Source organism: Protobothrops mucrosquamatus, unplaced genomic scaffold (genome assembly GCF_001527695.2).
Source record: "Protobothrops mucrosquamatus isolate PMUCROS unplaced genomic scaffold, P.Mucros_1.0 scaffold597, whole genome shotgun sequence".
Taxonomy (NCBI): domain Eukaryota; kingdom Metazoa; phylum Chordata; class Lepidosauria; order Squamata; family Viperidae; genus Protobothrops; species Protobothrops mucrosquamatus.
In genome coordinates, this window is record NW_015386896.1 from 72,932 (window position 1) to 92,590 (window position 19,659).

At 48.1% G+C, this 19,659-nt stretch overlaps 1 protein-coding gene across 1 annotated transcript in view; it reads left to right on the forward strand.

Moving 5' to 3' along the window:
* The first annotated feature begins 11,866 nt into the window (after positions 1–11,866).
* PAX9 (paired box 9) overlaps positions 11,867–19,659 on the forward strand; it is a 42,145-nt gene continuing 34,352 nt past the window's right edge. Inside the window, exons 1-2 of the mRNA XM_015817497.1 lie at positions 11,867–12,062; positions 13,130–13,756. Coding sequence (XP_015672983.1) covers positions 12,059–12,062; positions 13,130–13,756 — 631 coding nt within the window. The 5' untranslated portion in view covers positions 11,867–12,058. The remainder of the gene's footprint in view (positions 12,063–13,129; positions 13,757–19,659) is intronic.

Genomic DNA, 19,659 nt, shown 5'->3' on the forward strand with positions numbered 1-19,659 from the left:
GCAAAACTTTGTCAGAGATCCCCTCGCAACTACACTTCCTCCCATTGGGCTCTGGTTTTGTTTTTCAAACTGAATCCCTGCCCAAATAAGGAAAGAGGCTTCCCGCAATTGGGTGTGTGTGGTGGGGGGGAGGGGAGGGCGCTGTTGACCGCAAATCACAAGCACTTATGTGATTTCCATAGTGATTTATAGGTCTGGTTGAAGCAAGTGACTGAAGTTGCAATCCTATAATTGTTATTACCCTTCCCCAGTCCTAAATATTATCTTCTTTGTTTAGACTGCAGCTCCCTTCATTTTCTGCGCTCTGGCAAGGCAAAGCCTGTTTGGAGATGACAGGAGTTACAGGGGAGGGCAAGCTATATGTCTCGTTAAAACATAATTTCTCTGGAAACTGCTTCTGATTAGAAGAGCGGCTTTAAGAGGGTTTGCTTCTTCAGCAGAGAGGGAACTGCCAGCTACCAAAAATGGGCTAGCATGTCATCTTGAGGCATAAAGACCTTCCCCCTCGTTTTTTCCAAGAATACTGTGATGCAGTGAAGGTTCCTCACAGCTAAATCTCTTTGTGCTGGTGGAACAAAACACTGGCTTGACAGCAAAACAGAGTATTATTAATGTCGTATTATCAATTAATTAATATTATTAATACTTCCACTATTAATATTGGAAGTAACATAATTCCTTCCCACTTTTTCTAATTAATATAACAGGATGGTTACATCTGGGGCAGGAAGAAGGTGAAGCCATTCAAAGAGTGTTATGAAATAAAACTCCTTAAATCTGGAGAGCCTCAAATCACCTAACCCAGTGATGGCGAACCTTTTAGAGACCGAGTGCCCGAATTGCAACCCAAAACCCACTTATGTATCATTGGGTGCCGGGTGGGCGTGGCCCATTGGGTGGCTGTGGCCCATTGGGTGGGTGTGGCCAATTCGGTGGGCATGGCCCATTGGGTGGGCATGGATGCGATAGTAATGGCAGACTGAGTGGGACTAAAAAGTTCAATCAATCAATTTCAACTTTGCGAGATCTTTTTTTTCCCCCTTGAGAAGTTGAAATTGATTGATTGATTGAACCTCTTTTTTTTTGCGCACAGCGGCGGAGGCCTAAAGCGAAAAGTTTTTATAAAACACAGCTGAAGGCCTAGGACTGGGACAACGGCGCGCGTGCCCACAGAGAGGGCTCTGCGTGCCACCTGTGGCACGCGTGCCATAGGTTCACCACCACGGACCTAACCTGTACCCGGATCCTTCATATCTGCTGTGGATGAGCTGCCTTTTTAGGACATCCAGATTCCACAGAAACTATGGCCTGATTTAGTGGCCTCTGCCTGCCATCCATCCTGTGCATTTATGTTGAAATCATTTCATTTAGTACAGTGGCTTCCTCACTTCCAGCTAAAAATGCTACTGACTTTAAAGATTTGTCTATGGAGATTCTCAATCATCCAGCTCATGGTTGTCCCAAAGGTGCTTTTTCAAAAGGACCTTGTTTTTCCTCCAAGGGCACAGATAAACCTCCAAATGGCCTCCAACGACTCTCAGAAAGAGTGCTAATGGCCAGATGACTGCAAGGAATATAAAGTCTTCCATCCTCCACCATTCAGTCAGAACCGAAGAAGCTTCTTGGATGAGAAGCGAAACGTCTTCAAGGAAAAACAAAGTCCAGTTCCTTTTGAAAAAGCACCTTTGGGATTTTACAGATTGAATTCTGTGAAAGAGAATTTGGTGGGGTTTTATTCCAAATGAGTGCCTTTATGATGGTTGATAGTTATTCTTTTTTTGGCTATACAGATTTGCGGAGATTTAACCTGGTGGATCGTATAAAATTAAAAGCATCAAAAATTATTCTGTTAATATCCTTTAACCCTTTTGGTCCACACTTACTACTCCAAGGTAAGGTTACCGGAGTCTGCTCTATAATTATAACTAGGAAGATGGCTTGGGATTGAGAGCAAGGATTTGGGTAACATTTCCTTCAATCTCTGGTACTAAATTGTGCTTTCTTTGAAATAAAAGGTTGCAGAGAACTTAGCACCCTTATTTGGGTGACCTTTGAAGATTCCAGAGGGTGGGAAGGTGGCACTCAGAGAGAGGGAAGGCACAATCCTGCTCCCATTATTTTTAAAGGTGATCCCCAGAAGACTCATCTTGTCAAGCATAGATAGCAAAGCTGAGGGTCAAGTTTAAGCCTGGCATTGTAAACAATGGATCCTTGGGGGCCTCCCTTAAAATGGAGAAATCCACCCACTTTCTTTTCCATTGTACCCCAACCTATCCATTACTACTGATCCCTGCCTGAGACTACTCAGATACTGAGCCCCCACTCCTCACCCCAATCTCTGAACTGTAACTTTCCTTAGGCACCTGGAGTAGCAGTCTTCAGAAAACGTGGCATTGCAGGGTCTCCCCAAAGAGAGGCACACGGATCTTGTTAGTTTGGGACAAAGCAAAAGAGGCTGGTGGGTGGGGGAGAGGAATGCTTTTATTATACCACCAGTTGCCTGGAGGAGGAGTGCATTGGCTCAACTTTCCTCCACCAGGCTGAATATCTTTGCCTGCCTACAAACTCCGGGAGATCCAGAAGAGAAGAAGGACTCCACACAATAGTTGGCTTGCCCAGCAGCTCTGCTTAAAATGAACATGGTAGACATGGTAGACTCAAAAGCCGCATACAACCAAGCACCGTATAAATATGAGTTGAGCAGCCCAGCGCATCCATTCTGGAGAGAGAGAAAGCAGTTCCCCGATGATGGGCTCCAGCACAGCCCAAAAGCTTGGAAGAATAAACCTTGGTCCCTGTGACCTACTCAGATTGGATGGTAGGCTTCGTGTGGGACTTGGGAGATGGGACATAGATGGAAGCCCTTGTTTTAAGTCTTTTTCTTTTGGTTTCTCCAAATGTCAAGCTGACACCCTAATCAATCAGCCCTTTGTGGAAATACAGTATGTTGAAGACTTGATGCAGGTCCCTGACAGACAACACCCCTGTCTGACCAAACTTAATTCGTCATGCAGGGACGGGCAGCTTAGCCCAAGTTGCTTTGAGACACATTTCCTGCAATCCTTCTACTCAGTCTTGTGCTTTGGCTGATGATAAAGTGTGTTTGAAAAGTTGAGAATATTCCTTAGCTATACTTTAGCTGAGACAAAATGCCTGCAACTTAATCTACGCTCATTCTTGGTTTGCCTCTGATCCAGTCACTTCTTTACCTTCACAACCTGGGACTGAAAGAGTGGGGGATGTGGGTGGTGGGCGCCTCCCCAGGATTATCTCCCCAATTACAGCATTACAGAGAGAGCTGGAACTCTGACACCCTGTAACGCTATGCAGTACAAGCCCACCCACTTTGTCAGTTGCCCCACCTTCCTTTGGCTCTGACCATCCAAGCCTGCCCATTGTTGTCTGAGGTTTGTTCTTTAATCAAATATTCTTTCCTCCTTTTAACCTAGCTAGGGGCAATGTGTGGGCACGCTGATGTCTCTAGATAGGTCTACTCATTTGCCTATTACTGTTACCTATTACTATTTTTATATAATTGAACTGCATGTTTATATTTATATAACAGCGCTTCGTACTTAGCTGGAACGTCTGATTGAATCAAATTGGGATTGCTTCTGAATAAACATACCTGTAAGGATCATTGGGCTAATTTGAATGCTAACGTTTTTCAATCTGGCTACTTCAAAAATACAGAATCACAGATTCTTTCATGAGGGTCCCCAAGAATTGTCTCAGTATGCTGGGATTTGTTAATTGTTCATTCATCCTTGGCCTTTGTGTATATAAAGAACATGCCATGGAGCGGGGTCAACAGCCTTTGTGTGGAAGTGGGGAAGTAATGAACTAGGGTGGGGAGTGTCAAGTTCAAGTCCGGTCTTGAAAAATACAGATGTGAATGAAGTCAATTGAACTGGCATCTTAACTCATAGTGTTCCATCCTTTTCTTGCAGTCCAAATAAGTGCACAGTTTTGTAGGAAGGGCCATAATAATCGGAAGGGTAGTAGGTGCACCTGCAGTAGAGATGCAGAGGGAGATTCTTTCTGCTTTTCTGATTGTTAAGAACAATGAAGACAGATGAAATGGTAGCTAGGTGATGATAAATAGCAAATCAACAAAAAAGATGTTCAGCCATTCTAGCAACTGAAAATGTGGTTGAAGGTGATATCTTCAAATGGGATTTTTTGGGACAACTAGTCCCTTAATAAAGGAACTCTGACTCTCTGTAGGTCCCTTTGTGCACCAGTTTGGGGAAACACAAAAGGATCTGGGGACTTAAAGTGGCTGTGAAGTAAATGGTTACAGCCATTAACAGGAATGGGACTTTTGACGCTTAGGTGTGGGAAGCTAGATTTCAAGGGCTGGAGGGACCAGCTGAATAGGTCACTGGGGGCAGAAGGCCCATCTTCAAGTGTGGATGTTTTGAGCTTTTCTCAGCCCCGTCCACCTTACTTCTGGAGTAAAATTTCAGGATAGGGAGCGTGAAGCCCACGGCCTTGAATTCTAGACGGAAATGCCATAAATCCAAAGATCAAATAGACAGCCTGACTTAAGATGCAAGGAGAAGAAAGTGGGGAATGGGACCCAAACAATTCTTCTCTTAGAAGCCTCTCCGAGTCTGTGAAAGGCGCTGCTCGGGTGAGCAGGGGAGAGGAAGAAAGAGGGGGGATCCCAGTTTCTGAAATTCTCTGCCTGCAACTCCGAGGAGGAGATCGCTCTGAATTCAGTGGAATGTAGACCCTGAGTGTGTATATTAGCAGAAAGATCCCGCGGTGGGTCCAGCAGCAGCAGCAGCAGGTTGAGACTGAAGCGAATTCTGCAGGAAACTGGCCCTGGAAATGTTTGCTTTAGTAAGGTATACTGTCAGGCGCGCATTACTGCTCCTTCTATAAATTGTGCTTCCTGTCACGGGGCAGGAATGTCAAGCATTTTACAGCTGCAGGTTTTGAACCGTGCAGTCAAAAGTCAGGATTATTCAACAAAACACGCTTGGATCCCCAGACCTTTTGACAGCTTGATCTATACAGCTCGTGGAGCTCTGTGGCGTTTGCTCCCGAGTAAAAACTTCTTGGAAATGACATTGGGGTTAAAGGCGAGGAGGCTTTCCTCTGAGTTCACTTGCTGCAGAAAGTCCTGCCGGTCTCACCAATCCTTGTGGGATTTTACTCGTTCCTCTAAGCCAGTTGTGCAGTAATTAGAGCGATCCCCATCCTCCTCCGAGCGATCCCCATCCTCCTCCGTTCCGAGATTCTCGGGTTATGTAGTTTAGGACAGGATAGGGAGCGTGTAGTTTAGGACAGGATAGGGGTGTATGGGGTGTTCAGGGAGGGGTAGCACCTCTGGTGGAGGGCATGTCGTGCCCTTTTTTTTAGGGCAGCTCGTACACCTTTGGTCCCCACCTGACACTCAGCTCTCACCTGTGGCTCCTAGTAGCTGTAACATGCGCAGCGGCCACACCCCGAGCAACAGCTTCAACAGGCTGGCCAAACCAGGTTGAGAGTAGCCGTTGTGTCTTCGACATTCGGTGAGCAAGGGATTTGTCTATCCCAAGCATGTGAAGACAGACTCTGGCGGATTGAGTGGATGAGACCTATTAAAATAGGACCAAGGATCATGAAGGCAGTTTCTACAAGTGACGCTGAGAGCACGGCAAGACACGAAAGATGCCCTGGTCAACCACTGCGCCCAGCCCATCTCCATCTGTCTCGACTTTTGTCCTGCCATTGGAACAAGATGGAATCTGGGAAGAGAGAGTGAGGCTGACTATGCGCACCTCTCCCTCACTTTAATCCAATCCACGCGCAAGTCTTGACATCTTGACTTTCATAAGATGTCAAGGTCTTCATCGAAATTGATGGACAAACAACAACAGTTTAGGACAGTGGCAAGGTTGACCACCACGCTAGTTGAGATGACTCCTCATTAATAGCCAGAGAGCCAGTTTGGTGTAGTGATTAAGGCACTAGAAACCGGGAGACCCTGAGTGAATTCTAGTCCCACTTTAGGCACAAAGCTGGGTGACTCTGGGCCAGTCACTCGCAACCCTAGGAAGGAGACAACGGCACGGAGCGCTGGTCGGAAGGAAATCTCGCTGAATTCAAGGGAACTGAAACAGAAATCATGATATTTTTTTCTTAACATTGAGGAGAAGAACCGGGTTAGATTTATTTTCTGCAGTGCAGTCGTCTTCCATCAAACAGGAAAAGAGTTTTGAACTCCACTTCCCACCCATCCGTTCAATATTTGATCCGTTCCCTCTGTTCCCCTTTCTACTTTCAGACAGATTCTATTTTAAGATAGTTCTCTGTGAGGTCCCCTCCCTTTCCCACAGTATTTCATCCCCGGGTCAGTTTTCGACTTGAAGCTCTCTCCAGTTGAAAACACAGGACGGTCATTAATGTCTCCTTGAAAAATCCCACCGAAATTTGGATTTTCTGAGTACCTGCATTTGAGACAAAGAGTAGGCTTTTACTTGGAAACAGCGTTCCCCCCCCCACAGCGAAGCCTACTTTCCTAGAAATTTAACTTTAGCAGATTGCTAGTTAACAGAATAAGTTACTAGAAGAAAGGAAAACAAAGAGTTAGCTGCCAATCCATGGGCTGATTAAATAGGAATAGCTAGCCTTAGGCCTTTATCATGTCTTCCGAACAGTATTCTGACATTTGTAAGGTTACAACCCCGTATATTTCCCTCCCCTTCCCCGGAGTAAAATTCTTGAGACTCATTTCGGCTTACGGTTATAAAATATGGTTGGATTCGTGGGGGGGGGGGGCTGGGCTCAGAACTATTTGTTTAAATTTGCCTTTCTTGAAAAATTTCATATTATCTGCTGGCCCTGCTCTGCTGACTTCTTTGGAGCAGTGACTTGTCTACATAAGAAGCAAGGTTTTTCTCCCATCCCGACCCCCGCACCTGGGACTCAGTTGGATAAAACAGAGAAACCGGCCCCGCACCGTTGGAATAGAAGCCCCAGTGACATTCAAAGGCTACTACCGTCCTACACACTGTTAGGGCAGATTCATTTCAGAGTCTGCTGGGTATTACAAATCCTCTGAGGATCTGCCGAACCGCTGGGAAATCAGTACTGGCTCAGATGTACCGTATCACCCCCTCCTTGATTTTACTTCTCAGAGCAAGATTCTCAGCAAAACGCTTCCGAGGTAGTGATGGAGGAGAAAGAGCAACAGCAGGAGGAGGAGGAGGAGGAGGAGGAGGAGGAGAGAGACCTGTTGAAATAATCAGGGAAGGATTCACGCACCAGACCAATAAACTAGCGGAAAGGCAAACAGCTCATAGGAAAACAGAAACGTTTGTTTTATAGCCCAATCCTTTGCGCGTTTCCCCCTAGAAAAAGGTCCCCGTTGTGGGTCTATGGGGTTTCTGCCCAACGCAAATGCATTTAAGGGGGCATCTTTAATTGGCTGCTTGTCCAGCATAGTTTTCCACAGGGAGCGATTTTTTCCCAGCGGGAGCCACAGATTGCAATAAACGTTTGCCACGGCGTTCCTTCAGTTACACTTTCTTTTAAGTCGTTTGCACAGAATGTTTGGCAGTTCTCACCTGGGCTGTGCTCCCCAGAGCTGCTGTCTTTCCCACTTTTTCTTCCAGAAAGTCAGATTCTACAGGAGCGAGTTAGACCAGTTTTCCCCCTCCACCCCCCCCGAGGAAAACACGCGGGGCTTTTAATTTTCACAATCTCTAACCAGCATGTGAATTAAAGCCCCAAATAAAGCTGGCAGGCAGGGTACATGGGTAGTTCCACCTCTTCCCGCATTTTCCCACGGAGCGGGATTCCAAATTTTCCTGGTTGACATTCACCTTCAGGTTTTCCCCGGGGCAGCTCAGCGTTCCTTAACTGCCAGACCAGCTTGGGGTGTTGTTGTTGTTGTTGTTTTAAACTAGCTCAGAATGGCGTCCCTGCCTTCTTTTACCAACCCTCAAGGCCTGGTTTTTACCGACCCTGGTTCTCCTTATATGCTTTTGTTAGCACGGGAAAAGATCCGCGTCAAGGAGAGCATTTGACTCCATTTGCCTTCCCAAGCCAAATTGTCCCTGGGCTTGAAAATCCAGCCTAGAAAAATGCAACAAGCCTGGTGTCCATTTTTAACTATTTAAAATTCGAGGAAAAGAAACCCTCTCCTCTCCCTTGCCAGCCCCCTCCCTCCCTCCTTTCCTTCTTTTCCGCTCCTCCTTTTTCTCTACCTCCAGTCACTCCATTATTCTATACCTGAAATTAATCTTTTTCCCAGACGGGTCAGCGCGACCAACAGGCTGTTGCTTATTACAACGTATTTTCATACTGGCCTGGGCTCCCCTCGCCCTCGCCCGACTGACTGTGGATGTGACCTTTGTTATTTCAGCCTCCACTCGGCAGTTCAGTGGAAACAACTTGAGCACGTTCAACCCTGATAAACATTATCCTTGAACCACTGGGGACCTGGGCAGAGTAAACGAGCTTTTCCGACCGAATCGCATCAGGAACACACATTGAGGAAAAAGGCCCGAGAAACAAGAGTCCCGGACGGGGAAGTGGAGCTGGGAGGGGAAGAGAGGAGAGGAGAGGCAGCTGGAAGTTTGAGGGGAAAGAGGCCAGAGGCGGAGCGGAGGGCCCCCGAAGTACCGGCAAGCTCCGGCCCGACGGGACGTCTCAAAGATGCTCGGAGGCACGGCGAGTACCGTGTGTGTGTGTGTGTGTGTGGATGGGCTGGAAAGAAGAGACCGGGGTCTAAAGCGGAAAAGGGCTGCAAGTAAAACTCGAACCTCTCGGGGTGTTCAGATTCTCAGAAATCCTCGTCTTCTGACCCACACAGGACCCCCACCGCCCAGGACCGACGTTGCATCGGACGGCGGAAGTTTCCCGGGAGTTCTGTGGGGTGTCAGTTTCAAATCTAAACAATTTGTGCTTTTTTTAAGAAAAAGAATGAATGCATTAAAGGCAGCCATCCTGTCGGCGCGCAGGCCCCAATCCTAGCTGAACCTTGTATCTCAGGCCAAGCGATTGGACGGAACCTGCTGGTGGGTCTGCTGCCTGGACCGGAAAGGAGTCGTTGGAAATCCAGAGAACCAAATTCCTGGAAAAGATGAACAGGGCCGGCTGTGAACGATTAAGACCCCAGCCTCCCCACCCCCCAGTCCCGTTGGTGAGCCTTCCCCTCTCCGGTACATAACTCTCCCCCCCCCCCAAACAGTCCAAAAGAGCACGGGAGAAGAAAGTGGCGGTCCGGTGGGAAGAAAATTGTGGCTCTTGACCAGAACCTCCCTTGGAGCGCTCCGAGCGTTTATCCGGGACGGGGGGGGGAACCAGGGTTGTGAGAGCGCCAGCCGGACCTCACGGGCGGGAGGGTCAAAGAGCTTCGCCCCTGGCCGACTTGAATGGGAGGGCCGCCCCGGGGACGGCCCCTCTAACACCAGCCGACTCAGGCGAAACGTGAGAATTTCAAGGTGTTTCAGCCGCTCTCAACAGGACGAGCAGCTGCTAAATATACGCTGAAAGACACCGGACGCCACCCAACCCCGGCTGAGCCGAGCCGAGCCTCCCCGGTTTGATTCGAAATCCATTAATTAGAATTAACTCATTTTTCTGAGGTTTTCTTTTGAGCCTTGAGTCGCCCTGGATTTACTTCCACCTGATGGGTTCAAAGAATTAAGAAGATGGAGGAGGGGGGAGAAAGAAGCCACTCTTCCCTCCCACCACCACCACCACACACGTGGATGGTTGTAGAGCGGACTCCGGTATTAGCTCTGTAATAGTTGACTCGGGTTTTGCTGTTAAACGGCCGTATTCAATCGATCTCCAAGCCAGCAGAGCCTAGCGCGTTACACGGAAACTTTGCAAGGAGATAATTATTCCTTCCAAATCGGAAGGAACTTTCCAAGCGATGTAATTGCCAGATTACAAGGTTTTAACTCCTTCCTAAAGGAGTTGTGTTGTCGCCTCAAAGGCAAACCCACTTTGTTACCTTCCCCTCCCCTTAGCCCCAAATTCCCGGGGCCCGTTGCAATGATCTTCTGAAGGGAATGGAGTGGTACTTGGACCTCTTTAAAAGCGGGGTTGCGTTTTGTACGGCCAGCTCCATTTTCTGAGCGCAAAAGTAAACCTCTCCGATTGGAGAAGGCGCGCTGGTCTGTAAGCGGTCTCAACTTTTTCCCCAGCGCAAGTTTGGCATCCTCACGTTCGTTCCTTATGCAACGTTCCCAGCGACAATCCGAGTTTTGAATCAGTTTCTCCCCAGCAAAGTGAGACCCCCCTCCGTTTTAAATCAAGGCCATTCCTTGCTCTTTTAGGGACCCCAGACATTCCTGTTAAGCGCGCTGCGTTCCCATTTCAAGCGCTGGCTACTATTCCAGCCCTAAACCGCAAGAGTTGTGCATTGTCGGTTTTCAGACACAGCTTTGTCCCTCAAAGGAGCCTTTGCGCTCGGAAAGCGGCCTTGGTGGGAATCGCGCCCCTTCCCCCCCGCCCGCCCGCCTTTCACTTTTCTTGCTGAAAGTTTTTAGTCCTCTACCGTTCGTGGTTCGAGCTAATGTTTCAGATGAAACTGCCCCCACCCCCCGCTCTCAAACACGTTCTTTGACCAAAAAGTGGCTAGAGGATCTGCTGGCGGATCGGTTCTCTCCTTAACTGGAAAGTGCAGAAAACTTGTTTAAGCTGGGGGGATGTTTCTGCACAAGTGCCAATACCCTGTGCATTATCCCGATCCACATCTAAGATCGGGATAACGCTCAAGCTATGGGATCTTTGAGCTCAAGATCCCATAGCTTGAGCTCAAAGGCTTAAACAAGCAAAGGAGCTTTCGTTACGTTATTTAGGTTTTCATGCTGGAGGGTTACAACACAGGCCCGTAATAAGAGGAGATGGCTACAAGTGGACAGGCTTCTCGTTCTTGGATCCTGTACAATACCTCCGGAGCTGCGAGTGCGCAAGAGAACCCCCCCTCGCCCCCCCCAACGCTAGTAACGTGTCATTGTGTGCCTTGGGCGAGGGTGATTTCTCCTAAATCTTCTTTCATCGGCTGCGGTCCGAATGACGCAGAAAGAAGCCATTCCATTGAAATCCATTTACATTAACCGTCTTTCGTGGTGCGCAGGAAAAGCGCGTTTGTTTGTGGCCTTGCTCGTGTTGCAAAAGTTAACACATGTTTGCGTGATCCACTTGTTTGTGGATGAACAAACGAGGTGTTCGATTTCTGGCAGTTAAACTCGAACTGATTTCCGTCAACACCCGCCTCCACGCTAGCATTCTTTTGGGTCCGGGTCTCTCGCCTTCTTTTCTACAGTTTTTTTTTTTGCTGCCACTAGCGATAAATAATGCCAGGCGGAAATAGAACTGTATTTTCTTGAAGAAATAAAAAAAAAAAAAAAGCTTTTCTAAAACGGGATCAATATTATTTCCCAGGAGATATTATTTCTCTGTTTTCTAAAATGAGGGGCAAAAAAATGCAAGCAGGGTCATTGTCTTCCTGAAAGTTTTAATGGGACGTCTAACTGCTGGCGCTGAAAAAGCAGAAGGAAGGTGAGTCCCTTTTGTGAAAAGAAAACCGCTCTGAGCGGCTGTTCCTCCCGTTAGTACGTTTTCCACGTTCGGCTGTTGGCTTTCCTCTTCACTTATGGCCTCCCGCAATTCAGCTTTCCCCATCTCCGCGCGCTGCGGTTGCATATGGGACCCAGGTGCCGACCCAGCTTGTCTGCAAAAGCCAACGGAAGCCCCTTCCAGGGTCAGCCTGTCTGTCACTCTTCCCTACCAATCCGGGGGTGCATTTCCTTTTAGGTCCACCTTCTGAGGGGTGTGTCTTTGGTGAGTGATAGCCTGAGACGCCCCGACCGACCCAGCCCAGCCCACGTTGCTGCGAGATTGAAATGCGGGACTTAAGTCTCCTGCCTCGGAAAAGTGACTTCCTCGGGGTCCTTTTTCTTGACATTCTCGCCTTTCCCCGCGGTAGGAATCCGAGCGAGCCGGGGCCTTCTCCAGAGCCGATCCCGGCCAGCCGGGCGAGACCTATCCCACGCCGAGTTTCCTCCGGGGATCTCCACGCACCCTGCTCGGCGTCCTGAGTCGAACCATGGGTAAGTGTTGCTGGAGAGGCGTCGGAGGCTGATGCGTGTGTTTGTGTGTTTGTGTGTGTGTGGGGTTGCTATGACGGGCGCGGGAGGGCAATCCGGTGGCTCCAAGCTCCCGGGGTAGCTTCGCTCAGACTGTGGTGGGGACGAGGCGTTGAAGAAGCAACGGCGGCGGCCGCCGAAGCGCCAATGCTCGAGGAGGAGAGCCTGAGTTATTGGGGCGTGTGGGGAGGGGGGAAGGGGGAGGGCAGCTGACCGACTCCCAGGCTCCTGGAACCCCGGACTCTCCCTTCCCCTTCTCCCCCTGAAAGCTGCCTGCGCTTCGGCGGGGAAGCTTCCGAAGCACCGCTGGCTCTCCGGAGGGGAAGAAAGCGCTCCCCCCTCGGCCGGTGGCCGCTTCCCACTTCTCGGCGAGTTTATTTCACTTTTCCGGCTGCCTCTTTTAGGCGCTCTGCTTTTGCTTTTTTTTTTTNTGGCTTCCTCTCCAGTGCGGGAAATGCGCGGCCTCGGGGCCCTGCGGGGCTTTGGGAAGAGGGTTGTAGGGATACTCGCCAGCGGTTGCTGTCCGAAACCGCCTGCTAGTTGCTAGTTGCAATCGGGCAGGAAGTCTCTAGGGAAATTCTAGGGCCACTAGAAGCCTGCAAGGAGGAACTCCTTAAGGCGGCAGCTACAAGCTCTGTGCTCCCTTGCTAGGAATAATAATAATAATAATAATAATAATAATAATAATAATAATAATAATAATAATAATAATAATAATAATAATAATAATAATAATAATAATAATAATAATAATAATAATAATAAATAATAATAATAATAATAATAATAATAATAATAATAATTTAAAAAAAAGCCGAATCTTGCTTCCCAGGCAGCGGCAGAGCGGCCCAACATCAACCCAGCCTCCCCCCGGGGAAGGGACGCGCCTGGAGCATTTAGCAGTTCGATGTGTCCCCCCCCTGCCCTGCCCTGCCCTGCCCTGCCCTGGTTCCAGGGTGACTGTGCCCGGCTCAGCCTGGCCAGACTCCGGGCGCCTCTTCCAACGTGCCGCTGCTTCTCTTTGTTTGCAGAGCCAGCCTTCGGCGAGGTCAACCAGCTTGGCGGGGTCTTCGTCAACGGCCGCCCTTTGCCCAACGCCATCCGGCTTCGGATTGTAGAACTGGCTCAGCTGGGCATCCGACCCTGCGACATCAGCCGGCAGCTGCGCGTCTCCCATGGGTGCGTCAGCAAGATCCTGGCCCGCTACAACGAGACCGGCTCCATCTTACCCGGCGCCATCGGGGGTAGCAAGCCCCGGGTCACCACGCCGACAGTCGTCAAGCACATCCGGACTTACAAACAAAGGGATCCTGGCATTTTCGCTTGGGAGATCCGGGACCGGCTGCTGGCCGACGGCGTGTGCGACAAGTACAACGTGCCCTCGGTCAGTTCCATTAGCCGGATTCTGCGCAACAAGATTGGGAACCTTTCTCAGCAGAATCACTACGAGTCTTACAAGCAGCACCAGGCAGCTCCGCAGCCGGCCCTGCCTTACAACCACATCTACTCTTATCCCAGCCCCATAGCGGCAGCAGGTGCCAAGGTGCCTACCCCACCTGGCGTGCCCACGATCCACAGCGCCGTCCATATGCCTCGGACCTGGCCTTCCTCTCACTCCGTCACTGACATCCTAGGAATTAGGTCCATCACAGATCAAGGTAAGAGGATAAGACTTCCAGCTAGGGACAGGATTGGTCAACCAAACCCAAGAATCCCACCCCTTCTAGAGGTTCTACGGTCAGTTGGGTAGTCTGGGGGGGGGGGGAAATGGGGTTCCCAGTGGTTTCTTCGCTGACTAGCCAATTCTATACCTTCAGAAAATATCCAGTGTATTTTCATCAAAAAGGGGAAGAGATTCATAAAAGGACCTTAATTTGCTTTTGTTGAGGATCATCAATAGCCTTAATTCTCTGGTCTTTAACTGATGGGCTTTGAAGGAAGCCCACACTTATAGCATTGTATAGCATCACCCATATAAAGTCTGTCTTTATGAACAGTGTTGGATGAGGCCATAAATGCTACAGATCGCTTAGGTGGTAATGGCCTAGGTGGAACTTGGTTCTAAACAAATGTCCTCTCTCTTTGACCTAGTGCTATTTTTCACTTAGCTGCAAGGCCTTTCCTTTTAAAGGGATCCTAAGAAAGTAAGCAGAGCCCTACTGGATCAAACCCCTGGCCCAACGAGTCCAGCAGTGTGCTCTCACAGTGGCCAACCAACTGTACAAGGAAGCCCAGCAGATGGCCTTCAAAAGCAGTCGCGTGGCCACCAAGGCTCACAGCCACTGATCCCCAGGATGTGGAAACTTGTCTCAAATTTTATGTATCTGATGCATTTTAGTAAAGATGTCCAGCTGAACTTTCTGGTGGCCAGGGATTTGTTTGCACAGGCTTTCTTCCCTGGGAATGAGCCCTGTGGCATTTTGTGATTGAACAACAAGTGATTCCCAAATAAGTTTCTCTCCGAGAAGCTTTACATTTAATTACAAAGGAGATAGAAATGAAATTGAAAAGAAATACAATATTTTCTCCCAGTAAAAATATTTTCATGACAACCCATTATTTTGGAAGCAGATATGATAAATTTACTTATATTACTTTATATAATAGTATGAACCAACATGTTGGCAATATTTAGAACATGTGCGCACTATCAGTTTGGGGAGCACTCTTGTTTCAAAATTATAGTGAAGCTCTTGCATGTCTCCATTAGATGAACAATATCACTATGCTGGGATAGAAGCATTTATCAAAGCTGGGAGGGGAAATGTCCTTACGCATTTATTACATATACATAAGCACACAACATGCACACACAAATCTAGGAAAGATATAAGCACATTTCTACAATTCTCCAATTTAATTGAGCTAACTAAAAGAAGCAAATATAAATGAACACACAGAGAAATGCACAAGAAGCTTTCCGATTTAGTTACTTACATTTATTCACATTTTGAAACAAAATCAAGTCAGCTAAGAATACAAGTTCCAATATTGGCACATTTTCTGTGAATCGGTTGTGTTGATCTTGACTGGATTTAACATCTGTGTAAACAGTGTTGCTGATGCATCTCATTTCTGGATTAGTTTGCACGTACCTCATATTGGCTACTGCATCTAAGTATGGCTAAAAAGATAATTGCTGAATGGATTGGGAAAAGAATAACTTCCTGTATTACTATGTTTTTTGTACTTATGAAAAAGAGAGGTAACTAGTAATGGTGTCAATTATATAACCACCTCTTAAAACGTTAAAAGAATCCAATGGCATTTTTAACACTAGCAATTGTATTGTGTTAGTAGCTTTTGTGAATTATAGAGGTCTCTTACGTGAAAGGGTGACTTCCCAAGGCATACGCGTTTGAGTGTGTGTGCATGATGTGTGTGCATGTATGCAGACACACACACACACACAATAAACATGTATGCGTCAAACAACCACACAATTTATTACAGTGATGAACAAACACAGCTAGACCTTTCCGTGGCCAAGTTCTTTTGGCTACCAGAACAGATCAGCATACCTAAGCAACAGAAACACACATAATCCCCGATCCGGGTCTATTTACTTTTCCTCTGCCAGGCTTTTGTGCTGATATTTGCTCTCAAGTCAGAGCTTCTATGTGGCAAAGGCACCTCCTCGCAATTGCAGGCAAGTCTTTCTCAAGTTCTCGCAATCAGGGCAAATTTGCTCAGACAGGAAGTTCAAATGTCACCTAATTGCTTTCGTTCTCCTGCTTCGCTTTGTTGTGCTCCGAAGCGGTGGTCCAGAAAACTGAAACGGCCGGCCCGTATTTCACTGACGTCTATTAGCCCCTTCCGAGGCCCGCCGCTCCGCTCCCTTCTCCCGGAATTCCAGACGGGCAGTTGGGAAGGCTGGCAGCGTCGACCGGAGCGGCGAGCGCCGTGCAAACAGGACGCCGGTAACTCGCGTTAAAGGCAGTGTTTCTCAACCTTGACCATTTTAAGGCATGTGGACTTCAACTCCCAGAATTCCACAGCCAGCATTGCTGGCTGTGGAATTCTGGGAGTTGAAGTCCACATGCCTTAAAATAGTCAAGGTTGAGAAACACTGCCTTAAGGCCTCTTGACTCTTAAGGTCTCATAGATTGGAACCGGGTCCATTTCAGAAAACGTACAAGCAGGCGAGGCAGATAACAGTTGTCCACTTTCGTTCCATGCTGGCTTGTCACCCCTTTCCTCCCTTCCTCCCCCTCCCAGCGCCCACGTTCGTGCGAGAGACATTAGAGGGATGTGCGCGTTTTGTGTGGCGCTCACACAAACAACAACGTTAAGAGCGCCCTACGCACAGGCCTATGTTTGTGGCGAAGGAAAGCAAGGCGTCCGTTTCCAAACCCCTTTTTGCGGAGTATCGCCTAAAAACGCGGGGGGGGGGGGCTGCCCAATTATTATTATTTATTATTTATTGAATTTATATACCGCCCTATCTCCCTTACGGGACTCAGGGCGGTGAACAGGCGATAATAAAAACCACGATAAAGATACGCAAGTTTCTGTTCTAAAATCAAATTAAATAATTCCCCTTTCCCAGCCTTTGGGGTCCGGCGTGGCGAGAACATCTGCACATCTGCGAGGGTCGTTGTGCACCGAGGGCGCGTGGGAGGCGGGGTGGGGGGCAGCACTGCGGGCGGCCGGACAAGCAGCGCGGGCTGGCCTGATTTCCCTGTTTATTAACCCCCACCCCACCCGGGGGGGGGCCGAGGCCGCCTCTCTGGGTAGGAGGCCCGCGAACGGTGGAGAGGTGGGGGGGAAAAGCGTTGGGTTTGCCTCCGAGCTCTCCCCCCCACCGGCTCTCCCGCCTCTGCTGCGCGAAGCTTGACCCGAGGCTGCTCGGCTTTGATTTATTGGTTACGTTGACCTTGCTGCCGCAGAAAGGAAGCCCTGTTCGTGGGGAAGGGAGGTCGCCAGAGACGGCTCGCCCAGGCAGGCTCCGGCCTGGGCCTGCCAACGGACAGAGAAGCGCGGCTGGTCCGGCTCCGTGGCCACCCGAGCGCAGGGGGTTGGTTGGCGTTGCCTGCAGGCCTTCTGATCTCCGCTTGGCCTCTCAAAGGCTTCTCCCTCCCGGTTGCCTCTAGAGCAGGGGTCCTCCACCTTGGCAACTTTAAGACTTGTGGACTTCAACTCCCAGAATTCCTCAGCCAGCAGGGCTGGCTGAGGAATTCTGGGAGTTGAAGTCCACAAGTCTTAAAGTTGCCAAGGTGGAGGACCCCTGCTCTAGAGTTTAGCTCGATCACACGGTCCAGGCTTCGCAGGTCTACTTAGGCCCACCTCCCTGGGGCTGCGCAGGCTTCTGGGTCCCGCCGGGGATCGGGGGGCAGCCGCTGGGCAGCGTGGGCCCACCGAAAGCCAGAGGACTTCCCTTCCTCTCGTCTTACTGCCACGTTGGTTTCCGCGGAGTCTCCCTTCCTAACCGTGAAACAGTAGTGCGCTTGGAAGAGAGGTCGGCCTTAGTACCTGTATGTACGTGTCAATGTGCCGTGTGCGTGTGTGTGTGTACAAGCTGGTGTTTGCACGCCCATGTTGTAGGTCAGAGAGAGAGAGAGAGAGGGAGTTTCAGAGCAAGAATCAATTTCCTACACTTCTACTTCCCCTGCCCTCAAGAACCTTTTTATTTTTTAGATGGTGCATCTTTTGTCTTCCCACCTTTTGTTTGAGAAATAAGGGCGCCAGTGGCCGGGAGAACGGTCCACTGATTGGCAGCCCGAGAAGAGGAGGCCAATTTCAAGGGCATTGGGATCGTTAATCCGAGAAGAGGAGGCCAATTTCAAGGGCACTGGAATCGTTAATCCTGTCGCCTTTTCCTCCTTTCGTGCTAGGGTGAAATAAGTGGGAGCTGGTGGAAGAAACAGAGATGTTGGAACCTGCGCAGCAGGCGGCAGGCCAGCCCTTTTCTTTTAGTTTTTTTTAGGATTATCAGAAATAAATTTAATTTCCAAGCATAACGTGATGAGGCTCCAGTTGTTGCAAATTCTCTGTAGGCTTCCGCCTTCCTTGGGATGGTATAAATTCAACTCCTTCGTAGATTAGTTTCCCTCCAGCTATGCCAGGTGGACCTCCTAAACTCGCCTGAACTGCACTGGAAAAAGTCAAGCCAGGCATGAAACCACAGTCTCTGTAAGGGTATTAAGGAGATGGATACCTTTCTCAGGGATATTCCCCTCCAACTGCTTTATGAATAGAAAGAGGTATTGGGAGAATAACAAGAGTTGGAAGCGACCTTGGAGATCTTCTAGTCCAGGGATAGGCAACCTTGGCTCTTTTATGACTCGTGGACTTCAACTCCCAGAATAGCTGGCTCAGGAATTCTGGGAGTTGAAGTCCACGAGTCATAAAAGAGCCAAGGTTGACTACCCCTGTTCTAGTCCAACCCCCAGCTCAAGCAGGAGACCCCTACACCATCTCTTCTTAAAAAACGTCTAGTAATGGAACAACCACAACTTTTGAAGGCAAGTTCCACTGATTAATTGTTCTCCTCAGGAAATTTCTTCTTAGCTCTAGATTGAATTTCTTCTTGGTAAGTTTCCGTCTGCTACTTCTTGTCCTGCCTTAAGGTGTTTTGGAAAATAGGTTGACCCTCTCTTCTTTGTGACAGTTTGGGACAGGAATACGGTTGATTCCTGCAGAGGAATACTTGAACAATCTCCCTAACTCTCCTTCCCCTACCTGGTAGTTTTGAAGGCCTTGCAGTAATAACAATAACAACAACAACAACAACAACAACAACAACAATAATAATAATAATAATAATAATAATAATAATAATAATAATAATAATAATAATAGACGAGAAAGAACTGGAGAAGATAACAAAATACAAAGATCTACAAATAGAAATAGAAAGACTGTGGCAAAAGCAAGCAAAGGTAGTACCAATAGTAATAGGCGCCTTGGGTGCAATCCCAAAACAACTGGAGCACCACTTGAACACCATCGGCATTGACAAATTTGCCATTAGTCAATTGCAAAAGGCGGCCTTACACCATCAAACATCCACATCTGCCTATCCCAGGTCCTGGGTAAGGACTCAATAGTAGACAAAATGCCAAATCCAGTCTGAACATCTGGCTGACTGTGCGATGATCCATAATAATAATAATAATAATAATAATAATAATAATAATAATAATAATAATAATAATAATAATAATAATAATAATAATAATAATAATAATAATAATACACCTGGTAGGTAATACATCCTCTGTAAGAGGGTATTGCTATATTTATGGGAAAATAACTTCCTGTCCCTTCCATTGAAGGAAGTGGGACTTGTACATATATACAGAGAGCGGTTGTGTGATTAAGCCCAGGTGGCTGGTGGGTGGCACTTAGACCTTAAACTGAATCAAATTTAGCTTCTCTGGGCAAGAATTAAGTTCACTTGAATTTTCTGGAGAAGAGAAAAAACAGGCCTGCCCAGCTTCCCACCAAGTTAATGAAAAACTACATGCCTCTCTGTGTACCCAAGACTAAGCAACTGGAGATTTTAATTGTTTTAAAGCATGCCTACATTTAAAAAACATGTAAGTCATTTTTTTTTTTT